The sequence below is a fragment of the Orcinus orca genome, chromosome 4 (assembly GCF_937001465.1).
Source record: "Orcinus orca chromosome 4, mOrcOrc1.1, whole genome shotgun sequence".
NCBI classification, from domain to species: Eukaryota; Metazoa; Chordata; class Mammalia; order Artiodactyla; family Delphinidae; genus Orcinus; species Orcinus orca.
The window spans coordinates 152,591,117-152,608,002 of NC_064562.1; the positions used below are offsets into that span (position 1 = coordinate 152,591,117).

At 50.2% G+C, this 16,886-nt stretch overlaps 1 protein-coding gene across 3 annotated transcripts in view; it reads right to left on the reverse strand.

The window, feature by feature from the left end:
* Positions 1 to 16,886, reverse strand: part of RGS12 (regulator of G protein signaling 12) — a 119,184-nt gene that overhangs the window by 67,576 nt on the left and 34,722 nt on the right. For all 3 annotated transcript variants that reach the window (XM_004265215.4, XM_033419530.1, XM_033419531.2), the window contains one exon: positions 7,214 to 7,330. In XM_004265215.4, coding sequence (XP_004265263.1) covers positions 7,214 to 7,330 — 117 coding nt within the window. The remainder of the gene's footprint in view (positions 1 to 7,213; positions 7,331 to 16,886) is intronic.

Sequence of the window (16,886 nt, forward strand, 5' to 3'; positions counted from 1 at the left end):
CGAGTATTCGCTGAGTCAGAGTCAGCCTTGGTCTTTATGGTTAGTGCTTTTTGTGTTCAGCTTAAAAAGTCTTTCCCTCCCCAACACCACGGACATGTGCGTCTACTTTAACCCCTACTGACTCACGTTTTGCCCTTCCCAGGGAGATCTGCGACACAGCTGGATTCACTGCGTTTGCACGGCGTGAGGGAGAATCAGGTTCTCTTTCACTGTCTTTTTCCATGTAGACCCCTACTTACCCCAGCACCACTGAAAAGACCACACTCACCCCTGCTCTGCACACACGGCCTGACGTCCACAGGTGCTGGGTCTGTTTCTTGCTCTCTCTCCTACTCCGCTGTCTATCTGTCTATCCATCTATCTGTGCGCCGCCACTTCCACAGTTTTACGTTTCTCTAACTTTATAAGTTTCAGCAGCTCATAGAGGAAGTCTTTCTGCCTTATTCTTCTTCAAGAATATCTTGGCTACACTTGGCCCTTTGCATTTCCACAAAATTTTTAGAATCATCTTAAGTTCCACAAAACAGCTGTTGGGATTTTGGTTAAAATTACATTGAATCTAGATGTCATTTTCAAACTGTGTCCACAACTGATTTTTGTATAGTGATCATATATCCAGCAACCTTGCTAAACTTACTCATTAATTTTAAGAATCCATAGATTCTTTTGCATTTTTCCATGTTACGATCACATCATGGGAGAATGATCACACTGTCATTTTCCTTTGCACGTTTTTTTTTGTTTGTTTGTTTGTTTGTGGTATGCGGGCCTCTCACTGTTGTGGCCTCTCCCGTTGCGGAGCACAGGCTCCGGACACGCAGGCTCAGCGTCCATGGCTCACGGGCCCAGCCGCTCCACAGCATGTGGGATCTTCCCGAACCGGGGCACGAACCCGTGTTCCCTGCATCGGCAGGCGGACTCTCAACCACTGCGACACCAGGGAAGCCCTGTTTTTTAACTTCCATTGTTCTACTTTCTTAGTACACTGACTAGGACTTGCAGTAAACATTTAAATGGAAATGGTAACAGCAGACATCTTTCCTCGCTCGATCTCAAAGGGAAAGCTTAAGTCTGACACATGCAATAGGCTTTTTTATATCCTTATCAGGTTAAGGACGTTCCCCTTAATCCCTATTTTGTTAAGGTTTTTTTTTTAACCATGAACAGATATTGAATTTTACCAAATGCCTTTCCTACTTCTGTTAAGATGATATATGATTTTTCTACTTTGTTAATGTGGTGAATTACACTGACTGATTTTCAAATGTTAGAAAAACACTGTCCTTGGAACAAACATGAACAGCTGGATCCAGCAGACATGATGTAGTTTAGGACCTTCCACCTCTCTCAGCAGTGAGCTGCCCCATAACCCTCCTTTCCTCTAAGGCATCTCTCAGGTTTCGGTGCCAAGGTTTTGGAGGCCTCATAAAATGAGAGGACGTAAAGCCTCTTTACTGCTTGTTTTGATAGGTTTCTGTTTCATTAATTTCTGCTTTGACCTTCATCGGTGTCCAGCTTCTACTTCCTCTGCGTCTGTTTACAGCTCTTTTCCTAACCTCTTGAGGTGACTTCCTACTTTCCTTCATGTCTAACATTCGCTCATAAAGCTACAAATATTCCTCTAAGCTCAGTTTTAGCTACATCCCACAGGCTTAGATGTATTTTCTTTATCATTCAGAATATATTCTAATTTCCACAGTGATTCTTTGAACTCTAGATCACTCAGCCTCTCACGCTGGACGTGAGTGCGGTATCTCCTCTTTGCCACTGGTTTCTGCTACACCTGCCTGTGGCCAAGGACAGACTCTGGGTGAAGAGATGTCCATACCTGTTGAGACCTGCTTTATGGCCCAGCACATGGTCAGCTTCCCACGTGTTCCACAAGGAGGAAAGGATGAATTTACTGGGTGCCGCACACATGAGTCCAGCAGGTCAAGCTGGTCAGATCCTTTACCTCTTACTGAACTTTTCCTGCTCAGTCTGCCAGTTACTGAGCAAGGAGTTAAAAAATCTCCTACTGTGAGTACAGATTAGTCAGTTCTGTTCCTACTTCTGTCAGTTTTTGCTGTAGACATGTTGAGACTGTGTAACTGAATGCAAACAAAATTTATAACTGCAGCTCCCTGCTGCCTCACTATGACGAAGGCTCCTGTCTATCTGCGGGGCGCTCTGCCTGGGAGACCACTTTGCGATCAGTGCAGCCCCACGACCAGCCTTCTGATTAGTACTGCACAGTGTCTCCTCTTCCGTTCTTCCATTCGCGTTTGATGTGTCCCTAGCAAACAGCATAACCAGACTTTTAATGCTGCCCTGACAGTCTCTCCTTTCTAACTGGGATATTTGACCCCTTTACTATTATTGTAACTACCAGCACAGCTGGACTGAACCCCCTCACGGAGGCTGCCTACTTGTCCTTCCTGCTCTCTGCCCTTTGTCTCTCCTTTCCTCCTGTCTCACCTTCTTTCAAATTCAACATTTTTTATTATTCCATTTCTTCCTTCTATTAATTTAAAATTTACTTATTATTTTATTATCTTAGGTTACCCTGGAGATTACAACATGCATCCTTACCTTATAAAACTCAAATTTTCATCACACCTTTGTCCTCTTCCTAGTGGAGATAAGCTCCCAGAAACAGCTGACCTCCATTCCCCTCTGCCAGTGCTCATCCTGCCGTGCTGTAATTTAATTTCATGTACTTTCAAACCAAACAAAACACAATTCCTCTTGTTTTACAGTCACCACTCATTTGGATTGACTGATACAGTCACCACTTTTTCGCCCCGTCCTGTGCGGTCCTTCCTGGGTCCTCCTCGCCCAGCGTTTAGAGGGCCCTCCATCTGAGTCTGCTCCAGGAGGCTCAGCCTAAGACACGGTGTCCCGAGGGCCCAGGAAATGGACTCGGAACTGGCCTCGTGCAGAGGAGCCGGGCTGGTGGCAGCCGCATGCAGAGGCCCCGGCAGGGACAATTAAAGGCAAGATGTGAAAGCTGGTGCCTCTGGGGAGGGGGCCTAACAAGGGTGTGAGGCCCAGGAACGGGGATGGCCCAGAGGCCGCCTAGCACACCTGCCGAAGAGTGTGGGACAGAGGGAAGAACCGACAGACAGGGAGTTCAACAGGCCTCCCAAAGGCGAGTGTTAAAGTTATTTGTGCGTCTCCATTTTGAAATCTTCAGGCAAAAAGGTCGCAAAGATTTAGTCCCATGTCTCTAACATACTATTTTGACAAAAGAGGTTCACAGGTGATAGAAAGATCGTGTGCCCTGCAGTCCGTGGTCTAAAGAACACTGTGCCTGCGCGTGGCTTCTCATCTGTGAAATGGGGACACTTAGAGGGAAAGGGGAGGGGAGGTCTGGCCTGCTCTCAGATAACAGGAGACCCCTGGTGTCTGTCGTGACGAGAAGTAAGCGGTGACCGCAGGGCCTGGAGCGCTTGTCCGGAAGCAGACCTCGAGCCACCACCAAGCCACACGCGCTGGCTCATGGTCCCCGGGGGCTCAGGCCCCTGCAGAGACCCTTCTCCCAGGACGATGCAGAGACGACACCTGGCCAAACTCCCAGAGGGAGAATGCAGGCTTGGCGGGGACCCCCCTTCTTGGGACCCCAGAGCCCCGAGGCCCTGAGCAGGGGCCTGTTCCGGCCTCAGGGCCCCCGGGGGCTGCCCCACGGCCGCTCCCGCTCCCACCTCCCAGTACCATGTGCCCCGCTGCCCCAAAACCCACCCAGGGGGCTTCCCTGGTGGCGCAGTGGTTGGGAGTCCGCCTGCCGATGCAGGGGACACGGGTTTGTGCCCCGGTCCGGGAGGATCCCACATGCCGCGGAGCGGCTGGGCCCGTGAGCCATGGCCGCTGAGCCTGCACGTCCGGAGCCTGTGCTCCGCAACGGGAGAGGCCACAACAGTGAGAGGCCCGCGTACCGCAAGAAAAACAAAACAAAACAAAACACCCACCCAGGACTCTCTGAAAACCCTCTGGAATCAGTCCCCCTTCTCATCTGGATAATGAGGTGATTTCGAGGCCCTTTCTAGCTCTAACAGCCAAAGATTCCAGCTTAGCATCAGAACACAAGTTAACTTACTGTTCTAAGCCAAAAAAAAACCCAAAGTCAATTTATTCCAGATAATTGTTATTGAGTTTGTAAGAAACTATGGTTAATTTTTAGAACATTACTGAACTCAGATGTTTGCAAACTCATGCTCACAGCAGCATTAGCCAATTAGCCAGGAGGTGGGAGCTACCCAAGCGTCCGTCATCAGACAGACGGATAGACACGATGTGGGCCATCCATACAGGGGAATGTTATTCAGCCTTAAAAAGGAAAGAATTCTGGCGCCTGCCACGACCTGCGTGAACTGCAAAGACGCTCCACTAGGCGAAACAAGCCAGACCCGAAAGTCAAAGCCCTGAAGGCAGGGAGCGGCCAGCGGGCGCCAGCGGCTGAGGGAGGGCGGGGCGCGGGCCGGTGAGTGATGGGCACCGAGCTTCAGCCGTAGGAGGTAGGAGCCTTCCGGAGTCGGCGGGTGGCTTTTGCAAAATGATGTGAATGTACTTATTGCCCCAAACTGGACACTTAAAAATGGTGAATTTTATGCTCTATTTTACTACAGTTAAAATATATATCTACTGACACCCTAGACAAAGGCAGAAAAAAGCCACAAAGAAGATATTTTCAAAACCTTTATCTGACAAAGGATTTGTATCCCCAAAATGTAAAGAACTACTACAAAATCTATTTTTAAAATAATAAAATAAATAAAATAAAAATTTAAAAACTACAGGAAGGACATGAATAGGCTACTAATTCAAAGAAGAGAAAACCTGGGCTTCCCTGGTGGCGCAGTGGTTGGGAGTCCACCTGCCGATGCAGGGGGCGCGGGTTCGTGCCCCGGTCTGGGGGGATCCCGCGTGCCGTGGAGCGGCTGGGCCCGTGAGCCATGGCCGCTGAGCCTGCGCGTCCGGAGCCTGTGCTCCGCAACGGGAGAGGCCACAACTGTGAGAGGCCCGCGAACCGCAAAAATAAATAAATAAATAAATAAAAGAGAAAACCTGAACAGCCAAAGAGCCCGTGATGGAATGCTCAGTCTCACTCACAATCAGTGAAATGCAAATTAAAATGAGTTGGCATTTTATTGAAACAGGGAAAATTTCAGTTTGACAGTACCAAGTGTCGGTGAGCAGGATAGCAAGGCCCCTGGTCCTGCTGGTGGCCAGAGCCTGGGTGAGGCTCGGATGAGACTGTCACAGCAACTGACTCCCCAGAACACGCTCTCACAGCCCCGGCTGTGCACACGGGCACCTGCATGACACTGTCCGCTGCAGCTCCTCTCACAGAGGTCTGTTCCCAACCTTCTATCACGTGGCCAGCAACAGCAGAATGGATAAAAATTTGTGACATATTCATAACGGAATGCTACATAACAAGTAAAATAAACTAAAACTACAAGGTAAAACTTGAAAGTATAATACAATGTTATAAAAGTGGCAGAATAAGACATGCAGTATGATTACATCTGTGTATAAAATTTTAAAACACACAAAATGAACCAGTGAAAGGACCACGGCTGCCAAGATCCAGGGTGAGCAGGGAGGGACGACCAGGCAGGCACCTAGGATTTTAGGACAGTGAGATGCTCTGTGTGACACTGTGATGGTGGCTGTGTGACCTCAATCCATCTGTCCAAACCTTTAGAATGTACAGCACAAGGAGTGGCCTCCATGCACGCTATGCAACCTCAACTAATCATGTACCCAGCACGGTGGCACATGGGAACTCTCTGTACTTCCTGCTTAGCTTTTCTGTAAACCCCAAACTGCTCTGAGAGTAAAGTCTATTAATTTTTTAAGGATTACAAATCAAAGAAGAGAACCACACAAGAGGATACTCTCGATATGTGTGGATCAATATCATATCTTTAAAGGGGGTATGGGGCTTCCCTGGCCACGCAGTGGTTAAGAATCCGCCTGCCACTGCAGGGGACACAGGTCTGGGCCTTGGTCCGGGAAGATCCCACATGCTGTGGAGCAACTAAGCCCGTGCACCACAACTACTGAGCCTGCGCTCTAGAGCCCATAAGCCACAGCTACTGAGCCCACATGCCACAACTACTGAAGCCCACACACCTAGAGCCCATGCTCCGCAACAAGAGAAGCCACCGCAAAGAGAAGCCCGCGCACCATAACGAAGAGCAGCCCCTGCTCGCCGCAACTAGAGAAAGCCCACGCACAGCAACGAAGACCCAACGCAGCCAAAAATAAATAAATAAATAAATATTTTTTAAATAATTAAAAAAAATAAAGTGGGTATGAAACAGAGCAGGACCCTGGGGGGCCTCCTGGGGACGTATCCCCCAGTACCTCCCCCTCCCTCTTGTTTGTAGCAAAGCTTTAGCCTCCTAGGCCCTCCCCAAATTCCAAACTGCAAATTTAACCAGAGAAGTGAGAAAATGCAGAATCAAAAGAAAACAGTCGAACAAGACAAAACAATAACAGTTTAGCCACTGAACAGTGTCAAGGACCTCTAGTTCCTCCTCAAGGGCTCTAGATAACATCTGAGCTGTGTCCTTGAGCTGTTCTGCAGATACTAAAGCCCCCACCAGGTGGAAGAAGTTATGCAGGCTGCCCACCAGCATGTAGACCCCCAACCGGCTGGAAGGTTGATGGCTGAGATTCCTGAAACATCACCCAGTTACCTCACCACCAACCAATCAGAGAACTGTGCACAAGCTGATCGCATACCCCATGGCCCCCTACCTCACGCTGCCTGTAAAAGCCCTTCCCTGAAATCCACTGGGGAGTTTGGGTCTTTTGAGCATGAGCTACCTGTTCTCCTTGTCTGGTGCCTGTACTTTCCTTCCCCACAACCCAGTGTCAGTAGATTAGCTTTTCTGTGTGTTGGGCAAATGGACCCAAGTTTGGTTTGGTAACAGGCAATGATAGGCCCCCAGAGGGTTCTTGTGTCTATTAGGGCATCTGGCACGTAAGAGAGGACGGGACACACCGCGATGGTTTGTAGACCAAGGGGCAGAGGAAGAGGGTCCGGATGGGGCAGGAGCGGGTGGGGCAGGGGAGGGGCTGGGTGTGCACAGAAGCCCCACTTGAAGACTGAGTTTACAGGAGACGGAGAGGTGGTAGAAAATGGGTGGGATTCAAAGGAGATTCAGATGTATCATTTTTTAAAACCTGGAAAATGAAAGAAGAAACCCTAAAATGAAGTTACCTCAAGATCATCGAGGGAGCGGGTGATGCTCAGCCTCCTGGACCTCCCGAAAGATCTCCGGGCAGAGGTACGCTGAGCCGGCGGCAGGAGTCCAATGCCCCGCCCAAACTTGGAGCCCTAAAACAAGAAAAAGACGTCGTTACCCTCTTGGGAGGAGACACTAGTTCTGCCTGACACACCGCCTGGAGAGACCGGAGGAGAGGAGGCCTCAAGGTCGTCCAGGTCAACCTCACATTACGAACGAGTCACCACAACCAAAAATGCAAAGTTGAAAAAAAGAGTCATCCCAGGGCCCCCGAGCGTTTGCTGTGCCACTTCCAACTATGTGTCCAGAGGACAACCCCAGCCTCAAACTCCTCGTCCAAGGGCAACGGAAAAACATGTGCGCATGTCTGGGAAAGCACAAGTGGGCGGAGGAAATCATTAGTAATATAAAGGCTGGTTTTCAGCAAGCTCGTGCTTTCACATAATTTTAGAAGCATTTTAGGAAATTAAAGAATCTCTAGACATTCAGCTGGTGTCTGAAGACCAAACCAACCCAAATGCATGAAATAACCAGCCATTAAAACATCTTATTCTTTCTCTGGGAAACGACCAGAATTAATTCGCTGTCATCATGCCAGACATCTCCCCAAATGTGGTTCCAGCAAATGTCATCACATTTTAAAAATAAAAAGCATCACAGCTGAAAATCTTTGACTTCCTGGGTACTCAAAATCCTAAATGACCGGCTTCAGGCATAAAGGAAGCTACAGGTTTCTAAAAACTGCGAGGCCTCAGGCACTCTCTGCTCCCCACCTGCGTAGGGACCCGGGCATCTTGCAGAAAGACAAAACCTTGCAGCACTCCCTTATAAAGCTCTCGGGGCTAAGTTTCTGCACAGCCAACCTCGCAGACACCACCCCCCGCAGAGCAAGCGGAGGGAGAGAAAGATCCAGAAGAACTAACAGGGAAAGAGAGGGAGGGAGGGAGACACAGAGACACAGAGAGCGGTAGACACAGGGAGAAAGGAGCTGACTCAGGGAGAGGAGACGCAGACACAAGCCAAGGCTCCATCTCAGATGCGTCGTCACCACCAGCAAAGGGCTCCCCGGGCGTAGTATCGCGTCACCACGTGTTCAGCAAACCCTAGCATTCCAGCAAGAGCCCAAGAGAGAAGCCGTGTGCACACTGTCCCAGCAAACGCATCCTCCGTCTCTGTGTGTCCACACCAGGCGGTGATGTGTCGCCAGCCTGCCCACCCGCAGTCCCCAGGCCAGTGGCAAACAAGGGTGACACAGAGGGTGCTGGGAGCACAGAGGGCAACACAGACGCCCCACGGGGCTGCCGTGGAGCTGGGGCTAAGGGCAGGCGGGGGCCACTGGAGGGAAGAAGGCAGTGAGGGTGCCCGGCCACAGCCAGACCCCCACGGGCTCGAGAGCGTCACTCTGAAAGGGACAATGGCCACGGAGCCGTGCAGAGGTGAAGCTGCACCTGGGCTAGGGCTCGGCCGGGATGCCTCTAAGAAGTCAAGTTGCACAGACGACCTGCCTGTCCCCAAATGGGCCCGGGGGACCGGGCACACAGCCGCTCGAAAGCTGAGGAAAAGCTGGCCTCCGAGAACCCCACCCCTGCCCCGAGCTGGGTGAGCCCGTGGTTCCAGTTGTGGCTCCGCTCCCGGGGACAGGCGCCCAGGCCCCGCCCCACAGGGCTGCTCTGTGACCACTGGCAAGCCCACTCAGGCCTTGTCAAGGCCCACACCCTTCCCCGCATCTGTGTCCAAGTCCCCCTTCTCCGCCCCCACCCCACCCCCGCGAGCAGCACCCTCTGCTCACTGCGGGGCCTTGTTAGCAAGTTACTAAATTTGACATATTCTCGAGAAAGATTTGTCTAAGAAATATCTTTTTCAAAAAATATGCCCAAAGCTGAGTCTATGTGTAAAATGTACCTGGAGCCCAGCGATCTCTCTAGAGACCCTCACCCCTGCCCCAGGGCCCCTCCTCGCCGCACGGTGCGCCCCTTCAAGAGCCCCCTTCAGCCCCTTGCTGGGGGGGGGGGTCCCGAGGCTTCCACTCTCAGCAGGAACTGGAACCACAGACCCCCAGCACCACCCCCCTGCACCATCTCCCCAGCTGCCTGGAAGCCCTGGGAGCAGCAGGGGCCTTTGCTCTGTGTGTGCTCCCTTCTGGGACCACCTGCCTGGCCGGGTGGCATCTGCTCAGAGAACACACAAGAGCAAAACTGCGTGGGGGCCTGGGTGCCCAGTAACAGGGAGCCCATCACTGGGGACAGGGGGTCCACGCGGCCGGAAGGAAAGCAGCCGTCTACACGTGGCCGTGCACGGGCGCGTTGCGGGACTGGGGCCTCAGAGGAGGAATAACGCCTACAGAGGTGTGACTCGACCCCGTGGTGACATTTCACCAACAGGGAGAAGCTTCAGCTCTTCTCCGGCTGCTCCTCAGCGAGAGTCCCTGCCCCCCACCGCGGTGTATGAAGATGGCTGTGCATCAATAAACTGCTGGAAAATCCCCGCTGATCTGGCGCCCCCTGCTGGCACTACATCACTCACTCTCCCCAGACAGAACTAAACAGTAGCGATTAGGCAAAAATGGCTACAAATCCGCTTTCTTCAAAGTCAACTCCACTTCTTAAATCGCAAACAACTCATCTTAACTGCTTGGGAAGGCGAGGGGCTGAGGGCTGCCCCAGCTCCGCCTCTCTGCCCGCAAGCGCCCCGTACGAGGGCCAGCCGCCGGCATGGACCTCAGCGTGAGCCCTTTGCGCTCCGGTACCCTGCTCTGGATGGTCAACTCAGAACAGGAGGGCGGAGGGCCCCTGAGGGAAGCCTTCGAGAGGAGAAACAGCCAGCAGATGGAGTGAGGGCAGAACTGGGCCGCTGACGCCTGCCCGCCTGCCCACCACCCAGGGAGAGGTCTCATTTTAGCACAAGCAGTGACCTGGACCAGCCAGTCCAGCCTCCTCAACCTACAGATGAGAGCCCAGCAGCCAGTGAAGGGCCTGCTCGGGCCCACACGGCCAGCAGGGCCCAGACCCAGATCTCGTTGCACCACAGTCAGAACCAGAAACTCCTAACTTAAGGGTATAAACACTAGACCAGAAGCCCCAGTGGGGCAAGGGCTGTGTCCCCCCTCAACAGTGCCTGGCACACAGCAGGTGCTCAGTAAACACTTACTGAACAAATTAACCAAGGATGCCATTTAGCTTAAAACAGAGACCAGACCATCTGAAGACCTGCCCAAGAGAAGCCGAGGAGTAGGATTTCCAGCTGACATACTTACTTCTCCCATCATATCAGTCAGAAAGCAAAACCACAGCAACTGGTCAACAGAGAATTTCCCACAAAGAACTGCTAACCAGGAATCAGAGAACTGAAAGGGCAGAAAGAGACTCCAAGATGCCAGGACGGGAAGCGGCTGCACCCCTGGGGCTGGGACAGTATGAGAAGAGGAGGACTTATTTAAACTCTGCAGCCAGATGAGGGGAAGGTGGGACCCAGACCTCGGACCTCAGAGGGGGCACAGGCAACGGCTGGTGTCTGGGGGGTGACAAGGCACCGGACAAGGCGGGGAAACCACAAACTGGACTCAGCGGCAGCGGCAGGAGGACCCTCCTCCTCTCGCCTGGCCGCTGGGAGCAGAGCCAGGTGGGGACCCAGCTGGCAAGGGGAAGAGGCCACAGACCCCCTTCCCAGAGCCCATCACAGAAGGCGGGCTTGGGGCTGAGGGACAACAGCTGAGTAACAAGCACAACTTGTGAGATCTGGTTGCTACAAAACTCTCCATATCAGGAAGAATTCTAAGCCCCAAATCAAATCAATTTTAAAATCAACAAAATTCCATTTCCAACACAACACTGGACAAACACAGAGCGGTGACTCTGGAATAACGTGTGGGGGCTGAAGAAGGGCTCCTGGTCACAGTGAATCACCTTCTCGAGAAAGAAGCCAAGACTGGGTGTCCTGCTCAAGGAAGAAAAGGGTGAATATGTAGGAAAGGACATCCAACTCGAGACAGAAAATTAAGGAATATGTTTGTTTATTCAATAAATATCTAAGAGCCAGGCAGTCATCAAGAGTGAAAACCTTAAAAAGACAGAAACAAGGTGTGTGGCAAAACGTCCAAGCCAATAAAGGAGGTGATGAAGAAAGCAGGAAAACCAACAACAGCCTTGAAAACAAAACACAAACAAAGGCAGGAAAGGAGACAGCCTAGGAAAAAACAGACTTACAGAAAGCGCACAGTAACATCATGGAACCAAAACTACACATGCCAGTAATCCCAATAAATATAAATGGACTAAATTTGCCAATTTATTACAGTCTTACTCTTGAATCTCAGAATGTCAAATTGGATCAGGAAAAACATGCAACTACCTGCCACTCATAGTAACAATCCTAGAACATGGAGAAATGGAAAAGTTTAAAGAAAAGGACAGAAAATGCTGACTCAGAGAAAGCTTGTGTAGCTATGTTAATAACAGACAAAATAGATCTCATCTCTAATAGGGTTTTTAAATAAGAGATTCAATACACCAAAAAGGAAGAAAGTGAGGAAGAAGAGGAGGAAAAGGGGGAGAAAAATGCCACCATTGATTTTATAACTTTATGAGGTTAGAATAAACTTGATATCAAAACCAGACAAAAACAATGAGAGAAGGGAACACTATAAGACAGTTTTACTCATAAACACAGATTCAAAAATTTTACAAAAATACTAGCAAACCAAACCCATTAGTGTATAAAAAGATAAGCACAAGTTAGGCTTATCTCAGGAATGCAAGCATGGTTCAATATTCAAAACTCTATCAGTGTAATATACCACGTTAGCATTTTAAAGGAGGAAGCCCATTTGATTGTCTCAATGAACACAAAAAGAACCAAAAAAGAAAGGCCAAAATTCAACACCCATTCATGATGACAAGTATTAACAAATACGAACAGAAGTAATCCTGGCAAGGCAGCTGCACAAAGAAAGCAGTGAATCAATTGTACTTTTATATATCACAAAAGTTAACATTTACAATTTTTAAGTAGGCACCCATTTACAATAGTAATAAAATGTATAAGGTACCTAGGAATAAATCTGGCCAAATAATCTAAGAAAAAAATCTAATTAACAACATTAATGAAGGTAGCTATAAAACTTTACTGAAAGAAAATAAAGAAAACCTAAATAAATGAAGAGAGGTACCATTTTCATGGATAGGAAGACTCAATATCCTACATACGTCAGTTCTCCCAATAAAAAAGTCAATAGCATTTTATTTTTTGGAGAATTTATTAGCTGATTGTAAAATCTATATGAAAGAGCAAGGCTCAAGCAAAGCCAAGATCAGATAAGGTGATTTGGCCTATCAGATACGAAGACTTACTACAAAGGTACAATTTTGAAGGTAAAGTGCAGTTGGGGTATTGACAGTGGAGGACAGAGAACTGAGACCCGTGTATGTGAACACACGGCACACGGCAGAGGGCACCACTGGGCCTCGTGAGAGCCTGAATTTAGTGCTCCAACAACTGGTCGTCCACATAGAGGAAAAAATGGACTTGCCACCCACCTTATTCCATTCACAAAAATCAACTCCAAAAGATTTTAGGGGAAAAAAAAGGAGAAAATCTTTCTGTCCTCAGGGTAGTAGTGAATGTGTTATGTCAAAAGTGCAAGATAAAGGCTGACAAGCTGGATGACATTAAAGTGAATAACTTCTGTTCATCAAAATGCCACAGCAGGGCTTCCCTGGTGGCGCAGTGGTTGAGAGTCCGCCTGCCGATGCAGGGGACACGGGTTCGTGCCCCGGTCCAGGAGGATCCCACATGCCGCAGAGCGGCTGGGCCCGTGAGCCATGGCCGCTGAGCCTGTGCGTCCGGAGCCTGTGCTCCGCAATGGGAGAAGCCACAATAGTGAGAGGCCCGCGTACCGCAAAAAAAAAAAAAAAAAAAAAAAAAATGCCACAGCACACGGAACATGGAGAGGGCATTCACGGAACGCTTGTAATCTAATCGGCAAAGGTTAATAGCCAAAATCTGTAACTCCTACCAATTAGAGAGAAAGACAACCCAACAGAAAAATGGGGAAAGTTTTCAGTAGGTCCCTCACAAAGAGGAAATCAAATCTTTGTGCTCAAGGGAATGCAAACTAAAGCCGCAACAAGACACCATTTTACAACTAATAGATTGGCAAAAATTGGAGGAGTCTGGCGAAGGCAAGCTTCGGCAAGGATGTGGAGCGATCTGAGTTCTTACAGTAGCTGGTACGGGACTGCCAGGAAAACAGCATGTTTCTGTACGGTTACAGCATTCTGAGCAAATTTTACTGAGACTTGGGACCTGTACTAAAAGTTTCCACGTCCTGGGACTCAGCAGTTAAATTATGACCAAAGAGATGGTGAGAACTCCAGGTGAGACTGACATTTCAAAGGAATGAGGCCTGGAACACCTCCCAAAGAGGCTGATCTTATGTCCCTCCTGAAGACACCCACCTGCACTGCAAAGGGTGAGAGGAGAGACCCAGGATTTTTCCCCTGTCTAGAAAGAGGATTTGCTTAGAGTAACGGTTTCTCTCCCCTTAAGGAGGGGAAGGGGGCAGCACGTGTATAATCTCCTGGATCCCTGTTTAGGGAGTCGAGGGGTGATACCCGATGTGGTTCTCATTGCTCCAGTCCAGGGCAAGGACTGGGCACGGGGGAACCACTGTCGTATTGTACATCAGTAATTAAAACTGTGTCTCTCCAGAGACCCGTCTACTGTCAATATGAACGGATACAGAGACCAAAAGCTTAACACCCGGCCCTGAGACAAACCAGCCATTCCGTTCTTTGGATAGACCCTGAGAAATGCCTTCATATACATGCCTGGAGACGTGTGCGAGAATGTTCACCAACGCATCATCAGTCATTTTGTTAATGGCCCTGTGTGTGTGTGTGCGCACGCACACGCGTGGGTGTGTGATGGTGGTATACTCACACAATGGAATGTTATATAGTTAGAATGATGAACTGCAGCTGCAGATGGTATCATGGATAAATCTTTGAAATGATATTCAGTGATTTCAAAACAGGTTGAGACTGTGTTACAAAGCCATTTTTACAAAGCTGAAGAAACAGCAAAACTAATCAATAAGGGATTCAAGCACTTCAAACACTTCTGATTCTGGCAGTGGCCACTTAGCTCTGAATAGTCTCCCTTTTCCTGGAAACTATACAAAACCAAAGAACAGTAAGGGGTGGCATTGCTTTGTGTCTCTGCTCCTTTGCTCCCATTTCCTTCACCTCAGTGTCCCCCACTCTCCGTCCTACAGACTGCGTCCAGCTCTGGGAAGCCCTGCCCTGCCTATTCCAGGAGGGCCCAAGCGCTTCTCCCCTGCTCCCCCTAGCGCCTCCACCGGCCTGGGTCTCAAGGTCCACACGCAGCACCGAGCCCCCCAGAGAGCGCTCAGTGCACGTGGTCAGAAGGAAGGCCTTGCGCAGAGCGAGCCCATAGGGAGCTAAGGAGCCCAGAGTGCCCTTCCCAGCCCGGCCCCACCCCCGGCCCGGGCCCCTCTGCCCGGTGGTGTTATCTCCCCAGACGGCTGACTCTCTCTCCGTTGTTCGCTTCCTTTCCTCTTGCCTGGGCAGCGAGTGATGCAATGTTGCCCAAGGGCATTGCTTACAAGGCGTGAAGATCAAAGCTGCTGTTTTTAGAGGGAATTATATCATGGGGCCCTAACCTGGCCTTTTTAGTATTCTCCAGAATTTTCTTAGAATCTATTTTAAAACTTCCTCTCATTGTACTAGAAAAACTGCACAAGACCTGTCTGTTGAATCCAATGCTGTCCTGGCTGGATAGCTGATGATGTCATTAGCAATGCCATAGAAATACCACTGCAGCTTCCAGTACCAATCCTCACTTTGCTCTCATTAAAAGAATTAAGAAAGTAATTTTCATTTGTTTCTCCGAAGGCATTATTTTTAGTAAGTAAAATATGTTCAGATTCCCATAATAAAAAAATCAAAACAACACAAAATAAAATTATAGTGTCCTGGACGCTTCCCAGTTTTCACTTACTAACCTGAGGTAACTACTACTATCTGTTTGGAGTGTTTCCTTTTAATTTTTTCTATATACTTACATATAAATATATGCATGCTTTAAAATGTCATAGGTTTATTTGGAGGGTATTGAAATACGTTACACAAAAGCGGGATCATATTAAATACGTACATGTGACCTGCTTTTTCGCTTCGGGCGTCTTGGGGGGCTTTCCACGTGGGTAATACCCCGCGCCACCCCCCATGGCAGAGCCCAGAGCCACAGTCCCCTCTCAGTGATGGACATCTGGGCTGCACACCTGCCTGTGCAGCCACACTTCCCAGCCCCCCTTGCAGCAGGGTGCAGTCATGTGAGGAGGCCTGGACAATGAGAAGCAGCAAGAACTTGTGCAGCTTCTGCTGGGGCTCCACTGCTCCCTCCCCACCCCCTGTAGGCTCCCCCCTCCTCCTGCAGGCTCCCCCCTCCTCCTGCAGGCTCCCCCCACCTCCTGAGGCTCCCCCTCCTCCTGCAGGCTCTGCCCCCCTCCTGCAGGCTCCCCCCACCTCCTGCAGGCTCCCCCTCCTCCTGCAGGCTCCCCCCTCCTCCTGCAGGCTCCCCCTCCTCCTGCAGGCTCCCCCCTCCTCCTGCAGGCTCCCCCTCCTCCTGCAGGCTCCCCCTCCTCCTGCAGGCTCCCCCCTCCTCCTGCAGGCTCCCCCTCCTCCTGCAGGCTCCCCCCTCCTCCTGCAGGCTTCCCCCTCCTCCTGCAGGCTCCCCCCTCCTCCTGCAGGCTCCCCCCTCCTCCTGCAGGCTCCCCCCTCCTGCAGGTTGGAATGTAGCGGAAGCTGTATCTCCGTCTGACCTTCAAGTGGAGGCACAGCCGGGGAACCTGGCCCCTGATGAACGGGGAGCCCCCACACCAGCCCTGGGCAGCCCCACCCAAACTCTTAACAAACTTAATAAAATGGAAAAGCATCCATTTATAAACATTATTTAACTCTCGTCAACAATGTCATACACTCGGCTAAGTCTCCGGGTGATGCCCTCCCAGCCCCCAGCCCAATATCTCAGGGCTCCCCAAGGAGGAAACACTTCAGGAGCATTGCCCGGGTCAGCGCACTAGGAGTCAGAGCATTGGATGTGACTGGGAGGAGGTCAAAATGCCGAGCATTCCCTCTGCAAACCTCCCACTTGACCAGTGTAATAAAAGAGCCTGAGAGGCGGAGACGTGTCCACCTGAACGAGCAAGTGTGGGCAAAGTGGGCCTTCTCTTTGGCCGGCTTCCCTCCAGGCTTCCACAGGAGTGAGGGGTCCCAGAAAGCCGGGATCTGGACTGAGCTAGGGTATAAAGGACCAAGAAGACAGTGACAAAGCCCTGGTAAAGGAGCATCCTGCAAAGACGACTGACTGGACAGAGAACTGGTAGGACTCAGAGACCAGCTGGTGACTGAACGCAGTGGTGTAGCCCCTCTAAGAGCTGGCTTGCTTTGTGCAACACAACAGAAAGGCTGCGTGCCAGACTTTCAAAGGGAACATTTAATACAAAGGGCTGTCAAGTATAACGTGGAAGCAATCATAAACACAGAGACCACTAAAGACCATCCTAGCTGCGAGAGACAGAGACAGACAGAAACAGAGAGAGAGAGAGGGCGCTATGGGGAGGGCGTCCTG